The sequence below is a fragment of the Melospiza georgiana genome, chromosome 13 (assembly GCF_028018845.1).
Source record: "Melospiza georgiana isolate bMelGeo1 chromosome 13, bMelGeo1.pri, whole genome shotgun sequence".
In the NCBI taxonomy this organism is placed as follows: domain Eukaryota; kingdom Metazoa; phylum Chordata; class Aves; order Passeriformes; family Passerellidae; genus Melospiza; species Melospiza georgiana.
In genome coordinates this window covers 17,676,434-17,700,186 of record NC_080442.1, presented here as the reverse complement: position 1 = coordinate 17,700,186, position 23,753 = coordinate 17,676,434, and the positions used below count along the sequence as shown (strand labels likewise).

Below are 23,753 nucleotides of genomic sequence, written 5' to 3'. Positions count from 1 at the left end.
GCGCCGCCGCCGCGCCCCATTGGCTGCCGGGCTGACGCGGCCCCGCCCCGCGGCCCCGCCCCGCTGCCGTAAAGCCGCGGAGGAGTGTGGGGGGGTGGCTTTGCGACAGGGGCCGGCGGCGGCGGTTCCGGCGTTGTGACGGAGCGGAGTTTGGGCCTCGCGGTCCGCCGGGGGCGGGTGAGTGGCGAGAGTTGCCTGGCAGCGGGGCGGGGACGGGCCCGGGCGCTCCGCGGCTCGGGGTGACTAAGCGGGGCCGCGGGTGTGCGGACCGGAGGGGCGAGAGGCGCGGCCTGGAGCGAAAGAGGCGGGTCCGCATTGGGAGGGGCGGGGTGATGCGTTATGGGCGTGGTTTGATTGTGCGGGGGCGGGGCCTTGGGGAGCGATGCGGTGGCGGGAGGGGCTGAGGGACGAAACGGGCTCAGGCGCTGAGGGGGAGCCCGGGAGGGGCTGAGGGAGAAGCGGGCGGGTGAAGGAAAGGTCGCCGGGTGGTTGCGGGGCCGGGGGTCTCTGCGCTGTGCGGATGCCGAGCTGGTGGCTGGGCGGGAGGCCTCGGCCGCCCTCAGCCCGGCAGGCCGGGGCTGTGAGGGCTCGGAAGGAGCGGCCGCTCCGTGCTCGCTCTGTTCCCCCGAGTGTCGCGGTTCCGATGAGCTCCCAGCGCTGCCGGGGCCGGTGAGGGGGGTCCGGGTCCGCTCCTGCCGGCGCGGTCTGAGGGCGCCTGGCAGAACTGCAACCAAAGCGTCCGGCGTGCTGAGGTGTCACAGGGAACAGGGATTGCGCTGCTCAGGTTGTTTGCAAAGTCTGGAAGGAAATGACACGAATTTAGAGGCGTTTACAGTATTTCAGCACTGAGCAGAAGCTTATTTATTGCGAGATGAGCCTACGAAATCATTGCGGGTACAAGGAGTCCAAAGTGTATTTTATTCCTTAAATGCTATGATTATAAACAGATCCAGCGGCTTCAGATTCATACCCAAAAGTCATGGGCTGAGGTTTCATTTAGCTTTATCAGATTCAATTTTATAATGAAACTAGGATGGGGTTTTGGATAGTTTTTTCTAGAAAAAAGGGCCTTTAAGGTCATCCCATTCCACCCCGGCCCTGGCAGGGACATGTTCGAGTATCCCAGGTTGCTCCAAGCCCTGTCCAGCCTGGCCTTGGGCACTGCCCGGATCCAGGGGCAGCCACAGCTGCTCTGGGCACCTGTGCCCAGGCCTGCCCACCCTCACAGGGAACAATTCCTTCCTAATTTGACTGAACTAACATTGTTGATAGCACGTTTTCTTTTTCTTTTTTTCTTTTTTTTTTTTTTGTTTATTTTAACTAACACAAATGGCTTATATTGACACACAGGAACGCAGGGATATAAGTGAAGAGGCATAAGTTTCTTCCCTCATTCTGTTTGCAGCTCCACTTGACTTTGGTTTTGATTTTAAAGCATTATTAATGATGAAAGTAACATACAAACCCCCTTTTTTGTTTGTTTCTTATGTTCTGGGTAGTTTTCCTTTCTGTCTTTTATGTGATTAGTCTATATATAAGGTTTTTAGAACTGTTCCTGTTTATGCAGGAGTCTGGCTCTGTGAGGCATTGCCTTAATTGGTTTTTAGATGCTGTCGTGAGTAACTCAGATAAATAATACAAATCAGGGTTGGAGTTTGTCACTGCTTTTCTTTGCTCTTCAGCTTTGAGCTTTTCACTCTCGTGCTGTGTCTGAAACAAATTTAGTCCTTGTCTGATATTTTCTCCCTCTTTGAAGTAAATGCCTTCAAAATAAGCCCCCTCACTTTTCATTTCCTTCAATGGCTTACGTTTGTGCGCTGTTGTCATGTGTGAGTGAGACGTATCTTAGAGATGCTTTTGTAAAGTTTGCAGATTAATGGTGGGACACAAATGTGCTCTGGGAGGATGCAGGAGGGCACAGCCAGCACCATGTGGTGCAGGTGGAATCCCACAGTGGGTGTCCTAGAAAAGTTCTGACTCCCTTCTGCCTTAACCACCCTGCTGGATCGTGTGGATTTGTGCATGAGATCTCTTCATCTACCACACGAGGTGGTAATTCCAGCTGATCTCCAAAACAGGAGTCAACGTGCTGAGATGATTTTACTTTATTAGGTATTCATTTAGGAAGAAATAAAGCTCAAGGATGGGAACAATAGCTATATAAAATATTCAGAGTGATTTCTGAAGAAATTTTATGATGTTTCAGGTCATAAATTTCCACCTCAAGTAGAATTCTGAAAAGATTCTGCAAATGAAGGGGGAATTTATTGCCTGAAATACCAGATTTATTCTTAACATCCAGCAAAATGTGGAGTATGGGAAAGGATGGGGGAAGGGTTCTTGCTTTTATCAGGTGAGGAACATGCTGTAACATTTTGGAGTTTCCAGGTCAGCCCTTGCTGAATGTGTCTTTAAAAATATCACACCAGAGGGAATTGTAGATTATTCATGCAGGCAACTTCATGCTCTCACATTTTAGTTTCTTTTCTGAAGGAAATGCTTCCTGATGGTGGGAGAAGTGATGAGTCAGGATAGCACATCTTGGGCTACCTCTAATCCTTGGTGCCTTTGGGAAGCCATTTTGTCAATCCATGCTTCAGTTGCAAAGAAAAAATCAGGTTGTAAAAATGAAGGTGTAATTTTCAATGTTTGATATTGCTTTAAAAACTTGTCAAGATTATAAGCTAGAACAGAAATGCCTCATATACTGACTTTTACAATTTCATTCTTTTCTAATATTCTGCTAAAAAGAACTGGTAATTTCAAATATTTGGTCTGATGACAAACGCAGGTAAAACTTAGAATTTCTTACTGGTTGGAAGACTAAACTGTTTTCTTCTTTTGGTAAGAAAGAGGAAATGCAGTATTTAATAAAAGCCAACTACAGGTGGATGGCTGCAGGATTCTGCCTGGTTGATTATGCCAGACTTAGAGATGGGGATCAAAAAAGTGTGAAAAGTATGAAAATTCCTATAATCAACTTTAGTTCCACTCCTAACTTCACCATAGATGAGTTTGTTGGTTTTAATTAAAAGAGATCTGGTTAGAGAGCATGTTAAAACTGCTCTAAGAAGATAAATATTACAGATGAGCATCCTTCTTAATGTAGGTGAAAAAGAAACCCTGATATTTTTAAGGGTTTGTTGTTGGGGTTTTTTTTCCTGAGAAGATGGGGTATCTGTTTGGCCATTTACATACTGGACAGAAAATTGTGGGGGCTCAGGTGCTCACACTTCAGAGATTTGAATTCTTAGTAGCGCTTAATTTTAAGGTGTAGCAAATCTTCCAGTGCTGTAACTGAAGGATGACTTCCATTGACAGGAAGAATAAAGACTTTTTTTTTTTTTTACCTTTCCTGAATATGTTTAAATGTTTTTATTGGTTCTTAATAAATTTTGCACTCTGTTTTTAAATTATTCTTTAATTTTCAGCTTCTTAGTCGCTGTGCCCTGGAGGTCAGCCCACCTTGAGCCTGTGTGCAGCAGAAGTCAAGACTTGTCCTCCCTTTGGCTTCCATTTTTTTGAGAGCTGTTTCCAGTTCCAGCCTCAGTGGAGCAATGAAAATTGCCAGTTCAGAGGAAAATTTGCAGCTGAAATTTGATGCCTGTTTTTAGAGACATCTGTCACAAAAGAGTTTAGGTTCTAGTAGTTTTAGCAATGTGGTCCAAGTTCTCATATCTTTGAAAGTAGCCCCTAATAACAATCATCTTTGGGTTTGTTAATTCCAGCAAATGAACTTTGGTGTTGGTAATATAATACTGGAGCTGTGAACTTCTTCCCAGCATGGGAATTCTTCATTTTAATGTCTCACTGAGACAGTTTTGTGCAGCTGAATTTGCATTTTCAAAACAAGTTTCATAATGGTAGCATTAACTCTGAAAATATGTTGTTCCTTTTTATTTTGCAGTTGCTGGCAAAGTAACAGCAGAATGTTTTATTTATAGGTGACTTAGAAGAGAAATGCCCAGTGTGCTCCTGTTTCTGTGACTGGATTAAAGTGACCTGGAAGCTGATTTGCAGTGAGCAATCAGCGAAGCCACACAGGATTTTGTGGAATATTGCATGATCTCATCATGAAGATCTCTCTCCTGCAGCAGATGTATAAGGATGTCCTGGCAGGCACTCCCCTAGCAAGGGAAAGCCATCATTATTCCTCTTTAATTAATCTGTGTGTGGAGCAGCCACCAGAAGGAGATGGATCCTGTCATCAGCAGCACCTGCCATCTTCTGCTGGTGGCACTGGGAGCCATCAGGACTCTGATATGTCAGATGTTGTCCCTGCAACAGATGATTTATCCAAGAGCTTTGCAAACATGAGCTCCTCATTCTGCCCACGGGAGGTGATGCTGCTCCAGCTCACCCTGATCAAAATGATGGTGGCCAAAGCAGAGTCCCAGGAGACTGAGCTCCACACGAGACAGAAGTACTGTGAAATCTTTGTTCTTCTTCTGAAGGAGGCAAAAATTGACTCAAAATTGGTAACTGCTGAAAGATTTATTTAGGAAAGGAGGAAAAATAAAAAGGGATGTGCCTTAGATATTTTTTCTTTTTTACCTGTCTCCAGATTCACCTGCTGGGTTCTGATGATCGGCTGTTATCTCACATGGCCTCACAAAGTTTGGCATCTCTTGTGTATTTCCAGCTGAAGGAAGAGGTGAGTGTGGCATCACTTCACAGCTCAAAAAATGGCTTGGTGAACCTGTGCCTGCAGGTTGTTCCATTTCACTCTACAGCCAGGTTTTTCTAGTGTTTGTATTTTCTGAGAAACTTTGTCAACGGTGTTGGAAGAAGCCTGGAGTATAGAAGGCCAGGAGATCTGGTGTGTAACAGAGGCATAGAGTGTCTTTATGTATAAAAAATCTATAAAAATCTGGAATTTTATGAAACTCATTTAAGGTAAAATGGATGTAGATGATAAGAATCTCTTTAAAGTTGCAACACAGATATTAAAAAAGCCATGATCTAGACTATCAGTATTTTTACAGTTCCTTGGTATCTGCTGGGTGATGCAGTAGATAAAACTAAATAATAACCTCTTGGAAGTTAATAAAATGCCTTGGTGTATGCTCTTGTTTGAATAACCCAATTACTTGAGGGTTTTTTTAATTTGCTGTATATTTATTGAATATGTATTGCAGTCTCCATAGTAGCATCCTGAGCACAGATTTATTTCATAATTATGTTTGTAATATTTCTCGCCAAGTTGTCTGGGAATTAGGAGTTCAGATCTGGTCTGTCTACAGAATTATCTGATTTTGGGTAGGTCACATGACATGAGGAGGTTTGGTTTTCCCTTTTTGGAACATACAGATAATTTCTATTGCATGCATTTGTTGCTTCATGTTTGTAATTAAAGACCTAATTAGTGGCCCAGGACAGACATTGTTTCTACCTGTGTTTTGTCTGTGCCTACATTTCAACCTTTTTAACATGCAATTTGAAATCACTGTGTTATGATTTCATGTCATTTGCATAACAACTGAGAGCATCCGTGATTGTGTTTGGAATTGTTTTCCTTAGGACGCTGTGAACGTGCCGTGGCTGCGCTTCAGCCTGGCCGCGCTGCTGGGGCTCCCCGGGAGCGCGGGGGTGCCCGCTTGCCTGTGGACGCTGGCGGCGATTCTCAAGGAGACGCGGAAGGACGCGCCCGCAGCCCGAGCAGGTACCGGCGGTGCCGCCAGGAGGAGCCGCTCACCCGGCGTTCCTCGGGAATGGTTCGGCTCCAGGACACCTCTGCCCTCCCTTATACGGGGGGTGACAGAGTGCTGTTCAAATGCAGTGGTTTGAACATGTTTATATTCTAAAAGTAGTCACAACACCGGTTAATTTCTTATTTAGTGACTTATCTCTTACACCTCAGGTCAATAATATGCCTCTTGTTGCCATAGGTGCTCTGAAGAAGCTGTTGGCTCCTCTTGATGCAGTGCTTGAAGGATTTTATAATGCCATCCTGCTCCATCATTTTGAGAGTCACCACTACACTTCACCTTATTCTGAAGCTGCAAAGAATCTGATCAGTTTTATAGATCTGCTTGAAGCACTTTTGGTTTCCAGAACTGAACTGGAATTACCATTCAGGTGCCAGAGAATTTTATTTTTGAAAGTCTCTTATGTCCTCAATGTTATTAGCTCATCGATTCCGTATGTAATCAAGAAGAAATTCATTTTGCTCCTTAAAAAATGTGTCCTTTGCAAGTCTAGAGAAGATGCTAAAGGTGGATCACAGTTCTTACAAACCCCATCTTTGTGTGAGGATATGCTTGCACTGAGTAATGTTGTTCTGCAGGTTGTGAATTTGACTTGGCTTAATCAGATCCCACTCAGTGGGAAGTCCAGCTACTTTGGAAGCAGTGAAACTGCTCCTGGACATGATTCTCAAGGTGCTTCTGACCAAACTGTCCTTAGAGCCTTAAGTCTGGTTGTGCTTAAAGCACTGGAATTCAAGATTCACAACTCTGCAACAGAAGCAGAAATCAAAGGTAACAGTCCATTTAAATTTTGTTCATTAAGCAGCAAGAGTTTGAGCTTTCAGATTTTGTAGTCACAGCTCATTAAGACTGTAAATAGATTTCAGCTGAATTAGTGGTGGTGGGAGGGAGGAAGGAGAAGACCCACCCAAGGAACTGCTGTTGCTGTGTCCTGCCTAATTAGTTGTCTCCTTGCATTTTATCAAATCCTTAGCCCTGCAATATGTTGGGCTTGAAACAGCTGCATTTGGGATTGAAATTTTTACCTGTTAAGAACATTAAGCCAGCTTGAGAACACCAGGCTCTTCTTCAGCTGGACAAGAAGAGTCCCTAGCACAAGCATCTGCTCAGTTCAGGGTGGGGAACTGAAAGGAGCTGCAGGTAACACTCTTCTCTTTTCTAAGGTGGAGGTAGAACTTCAAGCACCATTATGTATTTATTTTACTGAAGGTACAAGGCATTACTGTCAGCCAAGTAATGTCATGAGGCAAAACCAGCTGGGGTATACTAGGTAATAAAGGTAAATAAAAATAAGGAAGTGCCAAAGTAAGGCACAGGGGAATTGTGGGACACAGAATCACAGAATGGCTTGGGTTAGAAGGGGCTTTAAAGATCATCCAGTTCCAACCCCTGCATGGGCAGGGACACTTTCCATTAGACCAGCTTGCTCCAGGCCCTGTCCAGTCTGGTCTGGACACTTCAGGAATGGGGCAGCCACATCTTCTCTGGTCTGTGCTAAGTCCTCACCAGCCTCTCAGAGAAGACTTTCCTCCTAGTATCCAATCTAACCCTGCCCTCTGGCAGTGGGAAGCCATTCCCCCTAGTCCTCTCCTTCCAGGCCCTTGTCCAACATCCTTCTCCAGCTCTTTTGGAGCATCTGTAGGCCCTGGAAGGGGCTCTAAGGTCTCCCTGGAGCCTTCTCTTCTCCAGGTGAGCACCCCCAGCTCTGCCAGCCTGGCCCAGAGCATCTCTGTGGCCTCCTCTGGACTGGCTCCAGCAGCTCCACATCCTCCCCATGTAAATGGTTGTGTTGTTTTTCGCCTGGCTGACACATCTGGCCCTTCCAGTTACCAGGTGTGAGCATTCCTCCCCCAGCTGCTGCCTGGGGCTGGGCTGGGCAGGAGAAGGGCAGAGCTGCTGCTGTGCCAGGGCTGGGCTGGGCCAGCAATAATCTGTTTACTGATGATGTGGCCAAAAGTAATTTCTGTTTCTTTTTAAACAAGGGTGAAATTTTACAGCACTTTAAATACATTGAGGCATTTTAGTAGAAGTTCTAGACATAAATATTATTTCACTTTTTATATTTCTATATTAGGCAGCAAGCCTGAAATCAATTTTAATTCATCCATGTGAAAGAGCTACACCTTCCATAAGACAGCTTGTGAAACTTTTTCCAGATTTTTGGAAGATGTTATATTTGTGATGTCAGTTGCATTCTTAAAGATTTTTAAGTATTTGTAAAGAATATTTTACTTGTGATCCACCTTCTGAAAAATGTATGGAGACTGAGACTGTGAAAAAGCAAGTGAAAAGAAAAAATGTAGGCTATATCCATTTTAGATGTCTCTGTGAAAATTCTTTCTCATTCTCCTTTCTTTTCCAGATTCATGACATAAAAATGAGTTTTTTAATTAGATTCAAACACCCCAACTGTCAAGAGGAATTTCAATCTGAAAAGAATGGTACTTCCTTATTTTACTGAAATTACAGGAAGTGTTTAAAACAAGCACCTAAATGCTTTAATATGCTAATTTCCCTTCCGGGAAGCTGCTTGATCTTCTTGTCATTAACATGGATTAAAGTGGCTTAACTTTAATTAATTTCAATTTTGAGAATCATTTCCAGGTTTATAGGGAAGAGTTTCAGTCTGAAGAGTAACTATTAATAACAAAGATAATTTGATGTCCCTGTTATTTGCTGGGAGGAAAAACAAATCTTAAAGTCAAATATTAAGGAAAATCACGTAGTGATGCAGTAAATAAAATTGATTTCAATGTTGCAGGAAAATTTTCTGTTTTCTAAACATTGAGTGTGTGCTATGTTACATCAAAAACTGCTCTGTAGTATCTCATTAGTATTGAAAGTGTAAGTTTTGTGACTTAAGGGAAAGAGTCTCTGTTTAATGAATACAAAGTGATTTTTATGAGTAAGCTACTGCACTAAAACAGCAAGAACTAATCTATAAAATTTGATGCTGTGATAAATCAGTTGAGCTAAGGAAAGAACTGCATTCATGAACTGTTATGCACTGTTAATTTAAAAAATAAAGAGTGTGTGTTGTTTGGCAATAAAAATGTATAGCCAAGTTCATGAATAATTTTGTTTTCCAGGAGACTTTGAGAGCTCCATGTCCCAGCTGCTGATGTTCTGGAGGAGTCATGGAAAGCCTTCCCCACACTCTCACCCAGCTGGGCATCACTGTGAATGGCTCTCCTTGGTTTTCATGGAGCAGGATGATGACATGTGGGAAGCTGCTAAAGCCTTATTGCTCATCTATTTAAAATTTGATAGGTCAGTCTATCTTTTTATTTCTGACAGAACTGTGAAGAATTGTGCTTCAGTGAGGTTACTGGGACATTCCCATTGGTTGCTTTTGTTGGAAGCAAAATTATTTTTTAATAATTTAACCCCACCCCCCCCAAAACCTCAGGATGATGTAATAATGTGTGGTGTAAGAGCTGATAATTTAAGTATTTTTTGGATGGAGATGGGAGTTGTGAAAGTTTCCTACTAAAAAATTTATCATATCCTGTAATTCAGGATAATTGACTTCATGTCTAAAATAGTGGTTACAGATAAAAAGCAAGATTGCTTCCTTACAACACTGAAGGTTTGACAAGAATGGGATATTAGACTTAAACTTCAATAATTCAGGTACTTCTGGCTGAGTTTATAAGGATTGGCCCTATGGGAATTCCAGTTACTTGATATAAATGGTTCTTGCTAACAGCTGAGAAGTGTTCTTCATGGATTTGTCCTGGATGTACAATGCTTCATTGTTGTTTAAATTACCATACAAGATATTATGCTGATTTATACAAGGCTCCCAAGCTTCAGGTGGGAAGATAATGCAAGTAACACCTTAGACACACACAATTCTCAGACACTTAACTACAAGTAGGCTCCTCTTCCAGTGTGTGTAACATTCTGAAAGTTAGCCTGAATTCAGGTTAACAAAAATATTCAAATAAGATTTTCCTATTGATATTAAAGTACAGTTGATGTGTTGTAATTACCTTTGTTTACTGCAGAAGGTTTCCTGAGTGCTCTTTAGGCCTGCTTTAAATGCTTTGGCTTCCTGAGCTTTCCCATCTCCTTGTCCCAGCTGCCTTCATTCTTTCTCACTCTGATACAAAGACTTCTCTATTTGTTCTTAATTTTCACAAAATTAAAGAAAATAGCAAGAATTCATCTGGATATTGCTGCTTTTTAAAAAAAATCTTCCACTAAATTATTTCCTGGCTTACTTTTCAGGTTACAGTGTGATGTTCCTGGTAACCTAAGCCACAAAGAGGAGGAATCCTGGCAGTTCCTTGTGCATGCAGGTGGATATAACCCACACTGTATATTTTTATATTTTCTGGAAAAGATTGCATTTGATTCCACAGTACTTCTAGATTTTCTGATTTCATCAGAAACTTGCTTTCTGGAGTACTTGGTCAGGTACTTGAAGCTCCTTGGGAAGGAGTGGCCTCACTTTGTAGAGGTCTGTAACCATTTCGATACCAGGCACAGCACTTTGCACGCAGTTGGTTCTGTCAAGCAGAGCTGCGTGACTGGGGCGAGTTTGCAAAATGCTGTTTGTGCAGCAGAGCCACGGAGTGCGATGGCTTCGGCTCCCCACAATTGCCCGGTGTTTACAGCTCGGCACGGTGATAATGAGGCTGCAGAGTGGAGCCAGTCTGACTCACTGACCAGCGCTGATAGCGCGTCCCTGCTCGGTTCTCTTCAAAGCCTGGTTAATTATGACAGCTCAGAGGACTCGGAGGTGGAATCCGATGGAAAAGAGTGTTTGGTAAACACAAAGCAATTGCATTCAAACAATGAGGGTGAGGCGAGGAGGAGGGAAACAAGTTGCAGCTGCAGAGATGATGACCGGAATTCACTCACCTCTGAAGTGTCGCCTCCGAAACTGAAGGGATCCTCTGCCTCATCCTGTTGGACTCGTACGGCATCTCCAGATAACATTGCTCCCCTAAGAGTAATGCTTTACAAATCAACAAAGTGTCTGGAAGAGCTGCAGGAGGCTATTTCTAGGTTGCAGAGGAGAAGTCTTTTCCCGTATAATCCATCTGCATTGTTGAAACTGCTGAGCCAGGTTGAGAAGATGAATAAATCCATGAATCCACAATAATCCAAAGTGTTCTTGTGGGGTTTTTTTAAACAAGTTCACCAGGGAATATTTCCATGAGATTAATGACTTGTTGCCTCATGCCTCTTGCACCAGTCAGTGCATTTAACCTCAGGCAGGGTGAACATGGATTTGGTTGGAACCCTAAAATCTGGGATTGCATCCAGTGATATGATCCATGACCTGAGGGGCCTAAGCTCATTCATGGTGTGTATGTCAATGTACAGTAAATAAGGATTAGTTGTTGGATTTTCAACTTTTTGTAATAAATAACTCATGTGAAAGCATTTCAAAAATATATGCTAAAGTATTGTCAATTATACTCAATGTCATTCTATTTTTAGTTCATTGCCAGATTAGTAGTGGTTCATGGACTCAGGGCAAAGTTAATGCAACACTTGACTGCTTAGAAGTTGGGCTAAATAAAATAATATGGCTGGGGGCAGTTTACTGTTCATCCTGTGTGTTCTGCATTGGTGCATTGCTCAAAGTGGACCTTCAGATGTCTATATTCCTTTAATTAAAGAAAAAGTAGATGTGAAATTAAAGCATATATTGTCTATGGAAAATTTTAGTTGAGCATTATAACTTTAGGCTTAGGTGATGCAGAAGTGACATTCCAACAGAATTTTTTGCATCCATCATGCATTTCCTATAAATATAGGATGTATATTTAATAAATCAGAAAGAGAATTAGAAAATAAGTTACTCCAGTGCAGTGAGGAGGATATTGAAGATGTTAAATTATTATACTTATATCTTTTATTAGATGTAATTTGAATAACCAGAAGAGTGAGTGTCTGAGAGTTTGCCTGGGGGAGCAAGTTCAGAGCAGGATCCAAGGCAGTTGCACTTAGCAGGAAAGCACCTGATGCTGCTTCATTTACCCTGCAGCTTGTAATGATCTGCCAAGGGTTAGGCACTGGGAAAGCACTGACAACAGGAGCACTGGGAAAACCTCAGACCTCTTCAGAACTGTGGGAGGCAGCTTTCCTCTTAGGATCTGCTCTTGAAGGTAAGTGCTCTGTTCTGACTGAGAACAGGTGCTCTTTTCCCTTTGAATAGAAATTTAGTGTTAAATTAAAATAGATACTGAGCTGAGATGAGCAGTCTCTGGAGAAGTTTGCTGACCTTCAAATCTCTGTGGCCATCTTCTAGATTAGTCTTTAGCCCTGACAATCTGCAACTGGGAGGGGAAGAAAACTGGATGTATTTCATGGGATCCTTGAGCTGGCAGTTCCAGTGCTCTCCAGTGCCCCTGGAATGGTATGAGTGCACAGACAGGGAGGTTTGGACCTGTCTTACCCCTCCAGGGTGACAGCAGTATTTTAGGTAGGAAGGAGTGATCCTCTTCACTGGCATGAAGGAGATCTGAATATTCTGGGTGTTTGCTGTACCGTGGTTTCTTCCTGAGATCAAGGCAGAGGGGTTGTTGTGCAGAGGGGTGGGTGGGAATGTGAAGGAATGGAAACCTTTCCATTCATGCCTGCAGTTGCTGTAGTTGAGAGCTAACCCCAGAGTTGTCCAGGGCAGCAACATGCCTGGCCTCTCTTTGTTTGAGCCCAGTTGTGCTGTAGCTGCTGAGTTGCTCATTTCTGTCAGGACTAAAATCCCTCTGGGCGTGTTCAGAGCTGCAGCTCCAGACAACTTGGGAACTTTTTCAGTTCAAACACAGGAAGTGCCATGGGCAAGGTGGTTGAGCAAGAGTTTCTCAAGTTCACAATTTTCAAAGTAGGTAGGTGCTTATATTTCAGTGAAATCCTTTCCACTATCCTCACTCCTTTTCTAATCTAGACTTTGCTGACTAGTTTATTTTAATTGGGTAATTCTGTTGTTTACACTGAACATAAGATTCAGTGTAGAAGATTGTTCAGCATTTCTTGATCTACACTTTGCCAGTTGGAAGCATCTAAATTGCAGCAATATCTCTGACACTGATATGATAAGCTGAGTGGGAAAGGTAGAGTGGTGTATGATAATTTTGGATAAATCCTAGGCTTATTTGTCAGTGATTACTACAACTGTGTAAGCTTTTATAAAGAGTTTAGACATGTCAGGACAGTGTGTAGAATGTAGCAAGAAATGTAGGTGTCCATAACCTGATTTTTTTAAATACAGCAAATCCAGTTGCAGTCCAATTGTATTTAATTCTTACAGGCTTGAGGCTGATTGTGTGCCCACCTGATTATCAGAAGTATTAGAAGTTATGTTTCCCTTCTCAGAAAGCCATGGTTTTAATTTTTAGAATGTTTTAGTTGTAAAAGTGGGTGAACATAGTTTGTATCTGGCAACTAGATTCTTTAATGTGTTGATATTTTACCTTATGACCTGGGATGGGGTTAAATTAAGGAGTTGGGGTTTTCTTATTGGACACAAATTGAGGGTGAACCATGAAGGTGGATTGGACTTCTTTGGCTGTATTGAGAAAACCAACCACAAAAAAAGTACCTTGCTAAAGAATTTGTGTTTTAATAAATTGGTGAGTGTAGAAAGTGGTTTGGTTAGGTTTTGGTTGGGGTTTTTCAATGATATAAATTTTTAGGCACAGCTGTTATTTCATGTCCTAGAACAAATTAATTCAGCTGCAGAACCTGTTACCAGTGTTAAGTTAGAGCTTGGGAATTGGGTCAATGTGCCTTACCTTTGGGTATTGATAGCTGTCAACTTTTCTTGTATTATTTCAAAGCCAGACAGAACAATCAGATGACCTGTGTGGACACAGTTTTCTATCTGAGTACTCCTCCTGAAATGTTCACAGTTTGCCATTAATGCAGTTTGGTGGAGTTTACCTTCAACATCAATAGAATCAGTTAAGCTTTAATGAGGTAAGCAGTTAGCACTAGAAGTTGCTTGCTTACAGGATGTGCTTTTTAAAAAGAGTATTTTTTAATATAATGTTTGTAGAGCTTGATTGAAGCTATAACTGAATCCAGGTGGTTCCACAGTTGTGGCTCTTCAGACTGGATTTTCTCCAATATTTTTATGGCTGCTTTTCATTCTGCTTTTAAGACTCGTAGTGCAGGTTTTAATCCTGTAATACAAGAACAAAAACCAACCTTGGGAACCTCTATGCCTGCAGTACCCTTGGAAAGCTGGGAATAGGGAGCCTTGGTTGTTCCCTGGTTTATCACTGTAGGATAAGTTTGTTTGTACTTCTTCCAGAGTCAGTCTGGGATGGTTTCTGAAGTCAGTATCACAGATTTATCACAGTGTCAGTAGGAGTGAATATATTGTGGTCATAACAATCTTACTTCAGTGTGTTTTCCCTTAGAGTTATCCTAATGAGTTTGTAAATTCTTGGTGTGTTTTGTTCAACCCTTCTGGGCTGCCTGGTTCACTCTGAAGCCCTGTTGGAAGCCAGTGATGTGTCAAAATGGATGGCAGCAGTTTTTTACTGTCTCTGCCCCCACAGCAGGCATGGACCTGGAGTTCATTGAGAAACATCTCAGGGATTTAAGCTTTAAGTTATTATCTTCTTAACTGTTGTGTAAATGAGTTTATTGCTGATAACTGACAGAGATGTCCTTTAATGCACCAGCTGGCTTGGTGCTGGCTTACATCATGAATGGAAGGAACAAAATATATTTTATGGTAAAAATTTTCATGGAGAATTACAATATCCTTAGTTATTTCTGATTCCTACTATCCCTGTACTGCAAAACATGAATTTTGCCAGTCAGCAGTGTCCTTTTAGGGGGTAGATTTGGAAAAAATAGCACACACAACCTCAACAGTGCACACTGCTGAATGTTGGCTTCCTTAAAGTTTGTAGGGAAGGTTTGCAGGCCCTTATTCTGAAATTGTCAGGAATTGTAGCTTCTAATTGGAGTTATCCAAGTATCTACCCCATCTCATCCTAGTTCTTGAGAGTTAAAAATTAATATTTTCTGTGGAACTTCTAAAATGTTCCAAATGCCCTTAGCATTTGAGAAAGTAATAGCCACATATTAATACATGAATAATAATTTGGAGTCTATTTTGCAAAGGAATGTATATTGATTAAGTAAAAAAGACAAATGACAAAATCCTATGTCCATATTTCTTTCCTTGCTGGAAAGGAAAAAACTTTATCCTCAAGTGTCACCTTCCAGGGTTTGTCACATCTTGGAGTAACTTTGTCACTACAGATCTTTCATGGTTCTTTCATGCAGGGATTTAACTGAAACAGAAATTAATGCTTTCTGGGCATTTACCTCTAGTACTTGGCTTCCTTGATAATATTTATTTTCTTCAAGAAATTTGTGCCTTTCTGCTGACACCATTGCAGCTACTGTGAAAGTTAGGCAAAGACACATTAAGCAGCAAATACCAAACTCAACCAAATTTTTTAAAAAGTTCTCTTCAAGGGAGAATCCAGTACTTGGTCACCTTCAACAGAGCATTGGTTCTTCTAAAGGAGGGTTTCTTCACCTCAGCTAAAATCACTGACCAGTGTGTTGCCACTATTTTCTGCACAATTATTTACAATTATTTTCTGTAATTGTCACTTAGAGCTGATGCATAAGTGGGAATTGCTGAGTGTGAAGCATCAAAGGAATTGTCTTTGTTTCACCAAGCAAATGCTCATATTTTATGTTTTCTGTGGGTCAATAAAGATTGATGCTCCAGGAGTCTCCCAGCAACGTAATCAAACAATGTTGCAGGATTGTCTTATGTGCAAGTGTTACAAATTGTTGAGCTTTATTTTCATACTGTTGTTAAACCAGTGCTTCCAGCTCCAAGGATTAATTTTTTTTTCTGAATCCTATGATATTCCTATGTTGTTGGAGATGGATTAAGAAACTCTGAGTTGATTGGATTAATTTTTAAATCTCTTATTGCTGCAGCCAGAAGATTGAGTGAATTCTTCTCCTAGATGTTCAGATAGTGGCAGCACAGGAGTGTTGGGTGAATTGGCAGTGCTGTAGGTGGAGAGGAAAACGTGACTTTTGCCTTTGCAAATGTACTGGAACAAAGGTGCTGGCAGTTCCTTATATAGATAAGCAGTTATATTTGACTTTTCTGGTGTTTCTGGTTAACAGAAAAGGGACTTGGACAAGTATGGACAAGTTGATGCTAAATCAAGGGAAAGGAAAAAAAAGCCTTCTCACCAAGATAATTTAAAGACCAAACAATTAGGATTTTGCATAAAGAATGTCACAACCAAACTGTGAGAAGATGAACTCTTCAGCAAATCACATCCCTGTGCCCCTGCATAGGTGAGGATTCTTAATTCCTGTCCAGGAGGCTTATTGATACAGGGTGTGTTCAGCATTTAAATGGAATACAGCCAGGGGTTGTAAGAGCATAATTGTGGTGTTCCTGGCCTTGGTGGTTGAGTGTGTGAGAGAAATTGGTTGGAAGGCAGTGCCTCCCAGGTAAGGTCTTTTCCTGGAGCCCTTTTTCCTAAGGCATGTCCAAAGCCTATGGCAGGGTGGATCAGCAGCAGTGAGTTCCTTCCCTGCACTGACTTTGTCCTTCCATTATTGCTCCTGATATCCTCTCTTCACCCACTTCATCCAAGTCATCTTCCTCCTTATTGCTAAAGCCCAGATTCTCAAAGGAATGCATTTTCTTTCTGGCTAAAATTCATCAAGTTCTGAAACAATAATTTCAAAAGATTTAATTGATTTGAAGATTTCAGCCTGTGTGTTCAAATTTTCCTAATTTGTACCTGCAATGGCATTTGTGGATGATAAATATCTATTGCATTAATGGTTGCATTCAAGATCAGGTATCTAGTCTTTATTTATGACAGATGGCATTACTAATTAATTACTAACGAGCCTCTCCTTAGTGAACCTTTCCCTGCAAGGATCTGGATGATGAATCAGGTCACACTAGGAGGAAACATCGTGAGGAAAAAGCTTTCTGAGAGATTTTTGAGAGTTTTTCATTCCTTTTGTGTAAGGGAAGGGTGGCATATTAGAAGGTGTGAATTCCTGTGGAAAGAAGGATTTTGTCTTTTCAACTACAGATTACAAGGTTTTGAATTAGGATATTGTGACACATGACTTGGAATGATTAATTTTCAGGCTGCTGTTGATTCAGGCACCGGACGTACAGGAATGTCAAGGATTTTTAGTTTAATCTTGAAGGAATTCATGATGGCAAGGAGATGGGTTTCACTGGTGGTGAAGAGAGAATTCAGAGTGCAAATGATTCCTAGATCAAATTGATTCTTACTTTTCCTCCATGTGTACATATGGTTGAGATTTGTTTAACACTCTACCATTGAGAGAATCAAAAATGTTAGCAAAAATGGTTAGGCACTAACAGACAGTATATCTAAAACATTTATTTTTGGCTCCCCACATTAATTCCAGGATTTTTTATTTTTTTTATATTAAGGGAAACAAAAGAAACCCTTAGGGGTTTTGGGGATTGTTTTGGTGTTTCTTCTTCCCTGTTGTGTGTGGCTGGTGCCACCACACACAACAGCTCTGATTTAGGAGCTTAAGATTTAATAGTCTCAAATTTGCCAGGAGGGTTTTCTCTAGTGAGAAAGTTTACTAATACTATAAACTCTCTTATGTAACTGCTTGGAACCTCAGCTGAAAGCTCACACCCATTGTGTGGATTCACTGTAATTTATTACATGAATTCAGCTGACTGGAAAAGAGGGACATTTTGTGACATTTTCTGAAAGAAGCAAATTTTTCTTACTTTGTTGTAATACTTTTTTTTTTTCTGAGAACTTATACATTATTCCCAGTGATATGTAAAATAATTGAGTCAAATACATGTCTCCATTATCTAGCTATATTTAGTTATATTATTATATTTAGTTATATTAAAATGTCCAGTGAATTAGTAGATATTGTGCTGCAAGTAAGAAATAGTAGCACTTAAACTTTAAAATTTCTATTTTCTCAGTGAGACGTGCAGACTAAGGTATATTTTTGGTTTGATTTTATTTTTTAGCATTCAAATTTAAGACTCCTGCAGGATATGCCCTATAGAGGTGCAGGGATAATTGTAAGGTCAGTGGGCACTTTAATCAAGGGGGTATGATTAGCTTGTTATTTACCACAGAATATCTTTCATCTTGTAATAGTATCCTATATAGGTGGTGCCAGCCTAACAAATGCTGCTCAAAAAGGGTGTTAAAACATGTGTTCCTTTTTATTTTTGTAGCAGTCCCATGTTTGCTCCAGTCAACCAAACTTTTTTTTTTTTTTTGCAATTTGTTGTAACACTGAAGAAATTGTGGTTTTAAGCATAAGAAAGATGTTGGTGCCAATTACCTCTTCCATTTCTGGCCCAGCATTGGTCAAGTGATGTATGAATCAGCTTGCTCTAGGCTTTCCTAATTGGCAGAGAGTTCCTAAATCTTCTGCTTGGTTCACAGCAGTGGTTCATTCAGATGTGGGAAAGTTTGGAGATCATTTAAAGCAGCAGCCAAGCCATAATCTTTTCTGAAATACCCTTTCATGTTTAATGTTTCTCTGGTGCATCAGGTTATTGAATAGTGTTCCCAGTTTCATGGAAGGACCAAAGACTTGTAATAGCTGCAAGATAGAATACCTAAAGAAATGCTGAAGAAACCCACGTTTTTCTCACAAGGAATAATAAATGAAGAGGTTCCAAATATTGTCTGGGTCCCATCTTCTTTCATGGCAGGCTTGGGGGTTCAGCTGGGAGTTTCAGTATGCTCCAGAGGAGCTGTGGGAAGGAAGGCCTGCAGGAGGGAACCTCTCCACTGTTGTTCCCACAGAGCCTTCTGTGGTTTGAGAACTCTTGGAGCCCCACAGCACTGATGGCTGGGGGCCTTACCAGTTACTGCTCTGTTTCTTCATTCTTGTGCTCTCCCACAGCCATCTGCTCCTGCCTTCCTTCTGACAGAGAGAGGGCTGGCTGAGATGGAGCTTTGGCTCAACTCTGGCAAGTCTGGTCCCATTTCCTGGGCTGCTGTTTGCTGACTGCAAGCAGGAAGAAAAGGCTAATAAAAGGTTCTTGGCTCCTGGCTTCTCTGTGAGGTTCTCTTCACCACATTAATGTGTCCACCAGAATGCCAATACTTCTGAAGGTTGTTGTTATTTGAAACTGGGGAGAGCTGCTGAGGAATGACTTTCAGCTTGTTTCCTTAGTCATGGAATTAAAAAAGAAATTAAACAGGTTAAGTAAAACTGCCATGTTTCTATGGTATCTCTAACCAAACACACATTCAGTGTGTGCTTTCTTCTGCTTTAGGAATTTCAGAAATTCCATTTTTGATCTTCTGAGGAACTGGAACACTTGTTGTAGAACATTCAGTTGATTGAGGCTGGAAGTACTGCTGAGAGTGCTCAATAGCAGCAGAAACCTTTCTCTAACTTTATTCAAAACCCCCCACTTCATCTAAAAGCTGTCAGAGTGCAGTGATGTTTTTGGTGCTCCCTTTTCTGCACCTTCAGCAGGCTCAGCATCCTCCCGTGCGTGTGGGGAGCAATTTACAGCCAGCCAAATTCTCATCGTGCAACAGAGGCCACGTGACTTCAAACATTTCTTCATCTGCTGTGTTGAAAGGAGCAGGGAAGGCAGTGGCACTGCTGCTGCTGCCGAGTTTCACGGGGTGATGTGGATGACATCAGGATTGCCTTCAGTCAGAAATCTTGAAGTGCAGCTTTGCTGGGTGGGTCTCAGAAGAATTTGAAAGGGTTCTGGAGATAGGGCGTGTTTACCTCGGTCAGAGTAGTGAGTGTGATGCCTCTTCCCTGCTAACGTGCTCATAGTCTCTGACTGCAACATCAGGAAGGTAAGAGTTCCTTTTTCTGCCCTTTTTTCCTGGCCTGGTACCTTTTGTTGGGGTTTTTTCCCCTCTCCTCGCATCACCCTGTGTTCTGAATTGTCAGCATGTGCTTGGTCTCTAATGTTGTTTAATAAGGGAAGAGTAGAGTAACTCCCATGAGTAGTCTTCAGATAAAGAGTGGAATGACATTAATGAGATTTTATACTTTGCCACTAAGTATTCCAACCTATGAGAACTGCTTCCTAGTGTGGGAAAAAAGAAAAAAGATAATACAGGTTACAGTAGTAGCTTTCCTTTCTACTTCTTGTACCATTATCCTGTTAAGTGCCTGTAACAGCACTTCTTTCTGAACTGGGAGGAAATTCTTAACAGGAATAAATGTTAACTAAGGATATCAGTGTGATTATATAAGAAAAAGAACCCCTTGATTTTGAGTAGTTTGTAAAAGCTGCTTCTAAATTTTTATGTAAAATGCTAAGAAAAAAACCTCCTTTAAGAAACTCAGTTAACAGAGGTTTGGGGTTTTCTTTGTAAAACTTCTCTTTTGAAGCTCTGAAGAAGCTTGTGCTATAAATAACACACCTAAACTGGCTGCTAGAGAGGGTTATTTCACAGTAACGCCACAACGTTCAGATGGAAGAACCCCAATCACATTGCTGCAGTGTATCTCTATTTTTCACTACCTTCCCAGCTCAGCCCTTCAGCTGGCTGCCATGGCTGATGGAGAGGCTGTGCTGTGGCTGAAAATTTCCCTTGCATTTGTTAGGACATGAAAAGGATGGCAAAGTGGCTGAAATAATGAAAGACCAGTTTGGTTCTGGCTCCTCCTCCGGGTGTCTTGGTGGGTGGGGAATGTCTGGGCTGGATGATATCCCTGCTCAGGAGGGATAACAGGGGGAGCTGGGAACCCCAGGAACGGGGATGCACAGCAGCCTTGGCTCAGCTCTGGAGATCACAGATGGCTGAGTGGGAGCCCCTGGTGCACACCATGGCTGAAGGTTCTCTGGCAAACAGAGTTCTGCAGGGTGCAAAGGCACCAGTCCTGTCCCTTCCCTGCCTTCCAAGGGCCAATTTAAAACCTTGAGTCATTCACTGAGGGTGGAAAAGCCAGGAGTCTCTCCACCCTCAGGTCTCCTCTCTGGTTCTCCTCTCTATTCTGCTGCCTCCACGTGCTCTGTGCTCCCACTGCTTGTCCTGACCTCTGTGTCCCCTGTGCTGCTCAATTCTTCCCTGCCCTTAACTCTCACCTGAAATAAGTGACACAACTCTGGTAAAATCTCCATTATGTGGCTTAGCATTTTAAGTTAGACTTCAAGTTTGTATTTCAAACAAAGCTTTGGTAAGCTGCAAAAGAAAAAAAATCTTTTTTGTGTCTTTCCCCAGTAGTAAAAATTTGAAGTCTCATAATTTGAAAGTTTTTTCTTTACATTCTGATAAGTGTTACTAAGTTCTCAAAGCAACATGTGTTGTTCCTTTAGGATTGTTCAAACTTTCTGTGAATTAATCATCTATCAAGAACCTCTAGCTTGGATAGGGTTAGGGTTTTTTCCCAACAACTACTTTTTATCTCAAAATTGTTGCAGTCACTTGAGTTATTTCACAGCTCTTTATTCCACTCTGTTCATCTTATGGATTTCTAAAGCTTAAAAGTGGACATAGTTTGCACTGTAACTGTACAGTGAGAGAACTGTATTTCACTTTCCTCAGCAGCCTGCCATCACTTAAAACCATTTTAGCTGCTCAAAAATTATTTACCTTTAAGTAGAGAGGGAGCATGGTGACTTTCACCCAGAAAATGAATTATTTCAAAGAAGTCAGGTTCACTTTTTTGTGGTTTTGTTTTCCTACCAGAGAACAGGGAAAAATAAAAACTCACTTGCCACCTTAATTGAGATATATTCCAAGTGCTATTTTTGCCTGCTCAGTATAGTACCCAAGTTACAAGGTAATGTGAAAGAACAGTAAAAAGTAAAATGCTGCAATTGCCCTGTAATGAGGCACTTAAAGTGTTTACAGTTGAGATTTGTACAAGCCAGGGAGTAAATGTGAAGTTAAAGGTCTCACAGCAATCTTAATTCAACTATTTGAATTCAGTATTTTGGGGTTTCATTGTAAGAAACTGAGTCCAGCAGCTTTATTCTGTGCTGCCCCTGCTGCTGTGTGGGCTGGGAGAGGTGTCAGCCAGCCCTGCCTCAGGCTGTGCAGAATTCAGCTGGAATCCTGTTTTCCCACTGCCACAAACGAGGTAAGACAGGATGCAAAGAGGTGGCAGCATCAATCCAACATCCTGCCTTCAGTCCCTTGCTCCACAAAGCACAGGTCAGTGTGCAGGACCCAGCTCTGTTCAGCTGTTTCATGCTGGTAGATGCACTTGGATTCTTCACACGTTGTCAAAAAGAAAAACCCAGTCTGTTTGTGGTAGAACACTACAAACTTTCAGATCTGCAGCTGAAACCTGTGTGTAAACTCCTGGAAATATTGCAGAGTCTTAAGCAAAACCAAAGCCTGTGATATGGTGGATCAGATCTTTATTTGCTCTTTTAAACCACTTTTATTTCATGTTGAGGATGAACAGCTTTGCTATCTGTTTTGATATCTGAGGCTTGATGTTTCCCAACAGTCACTGCACCAGCTTTGCCAGCTCTGCCAAATTATAAGGGGAATAGGAGAATTATGTTCTTCTTGCTGATTTCAGTCTTTCCCTGTTACCTCTGGAGCCTCACTGAGGAGACTAAGGGGATGCTTAGGAGAATTAAGGTCACATTCACTTGCATGTTTGTGTTGTTGATCCACTGGGTTTTGCAATTTATTCAGTAAATAAGGATAGGAAATCCTCCTAATACATCCTGCAAACCTGGATATCTCCTTCTCTTAGTCCTGGCTTTGGAAACACAGTTTTCAAGCAAGAGTTTTTGAACAGACAATACAATCAAAGCTTTGGCTCAGTTTCTTTTTATTAATTCCTCAGACTGCGGCAGCCAGAAATTCCACTTCAAAGCAGCTCCTGAATTTGTTTTGCAAAATGCAGCCACACAGCTTTTGTCAACCCCAGATTTGCCCTTTTTTTTTTTTCTTTGCTTAATATCATTAAAAATATGAGGGCTTTTTTATTGAATATATCCAGGATCCAAGAGACAGCACTTTGAAAGAAACTTCACATTAGTACTTGCCAACTGTGTGGGCTTTCCTTTAATTATAAAGGATGCAGCTCCTGAAGTCATCATTCCTGATTTTCCTGTTTTGCACTAGCCCATTAAAACTAGATTAAGCTACAGAGGTGATCCTTCCATAACAGGGAGATGATTTGATTTCTTTACTGGGAGTATTTAATCCCTGCAATGCAGAGGAACTTGAGTTTTTTAAAATATCTTTATTTTTGACTGACTTTTTGCCTCTTCCAGAGCAAGGATTCCAGTTTTTTCAAGGAAGGTGCTTCTGGCAGTGCTGCTCTATGGACAGGGATCTGGTGAAGGCAGAGGTTTTTCACCCTAGGCTGGGCAGAATGAGTCACTCACTGCTGCATTTCTCACTGCTGCTTGCTGGGTGCTGCCACAGGCTGTGAGGAGAAGCTCTGAGCTCAGCACTCAGCAATAGGAGGTTTAGGCTGAGTAGGATTTTAAATTTTTAGTTAGAGCTGGTCCCAAATCAGGCCAAGCTTGACCTTTGCATCTGCTGCCCATTCTTTAAAAGCAGCGTTTGCAGGGTAGAGAACTCGTGACAGTTTGTGCAAGTAAAAACCATCTACATCTGAAATCTAGCATTTCCAGCCTGATCCCAGCACTGGGGCTGGTGGCCACAGGTGTCCCCTTGTCCTGCTCAGGTCAGTGTTTGTAAGGAATTCCTCACCTCCCAGGTGCTCCAGGAGCCTGAAGGGAGGCATGAAAGCAGCCCAGATATTTCACTGCTGCTGTTAGGAAGATGGAAACCTTCATGGTTTCCCAGGGAATGGCCTGATTTGCTGCAGTGAAAACATCCAGTTTAAAGGTAATGAAACTTAAGAACAGGCTGCAGACAGATTTGGGATCTCATCATTGCTTTTGTCAGAATCACTTGGGCAGTGTTCCTCAGGGATGGTCTAACCCCCATGGGCCAGTCCTGGTACAAATAAATGGATTACAGAAGGAAGAGTTCCAGTGAATCTACCTTTTGATGAATCTGTTTAGTGATTGTGAGGAAAGATTTCCCCTGAAATATGTGAACTCTGGATCAGACCTCAAATCCCAGA

At 41.8% G+C, this 23,753-nt stretch overlaps 1 protein-coding gene across 7 annotated transcripts; it reads left to right on the top strand.

Annotated features, from left to right (window-relative positions):
- Positions 1–93: 93 nt before the first annotated feature.
- Positions 94–11,799, top strand: LINS1 (lines homolog 1). Of its 7 annotated transcripts, none has more exons than XM_058033720.1 (7): positions 94–177; positions 3,945–4,478; positions 4,565–4,654; positions 5,521–5,662; positions 5,889–6,479; positions 8,798–8,978; positions 9,942–11,398. In XM_058033720.1, the coding sequence occupies exons 2-7, from the start codon at positions 4,074–4,076 to the stop codon at positions 10,819–10,821; spliced, it is 2,289 nt and encodes a 762-aa protein (XP_057889703.1). In that variant the 5' UTR covers positions 94–177; positions 3,945–4,073; the 3' UTR covers positions 10,822–11,398. The 7 variants fall into 7 exon arrangements, 5 of the variants coding, with proteins under 5 accessions (XP_057889703.1, XP_057889705.1, XP_057889702.1 ...); XR_009115210.1 differs by lacking the exon at positions 94–177 and adding an exon at positions 11,713–11,799 and having other exon boundaries at positions 499–4,478; positions 9,942–11,025; XM_058033722.1 differs by lacking the exon at positions 94–177 and adding an exon at positions 499–2,049.
- The last annotated feature ends 11,954 nt before the right edge of the window (positions 11,800–23,753 follow it).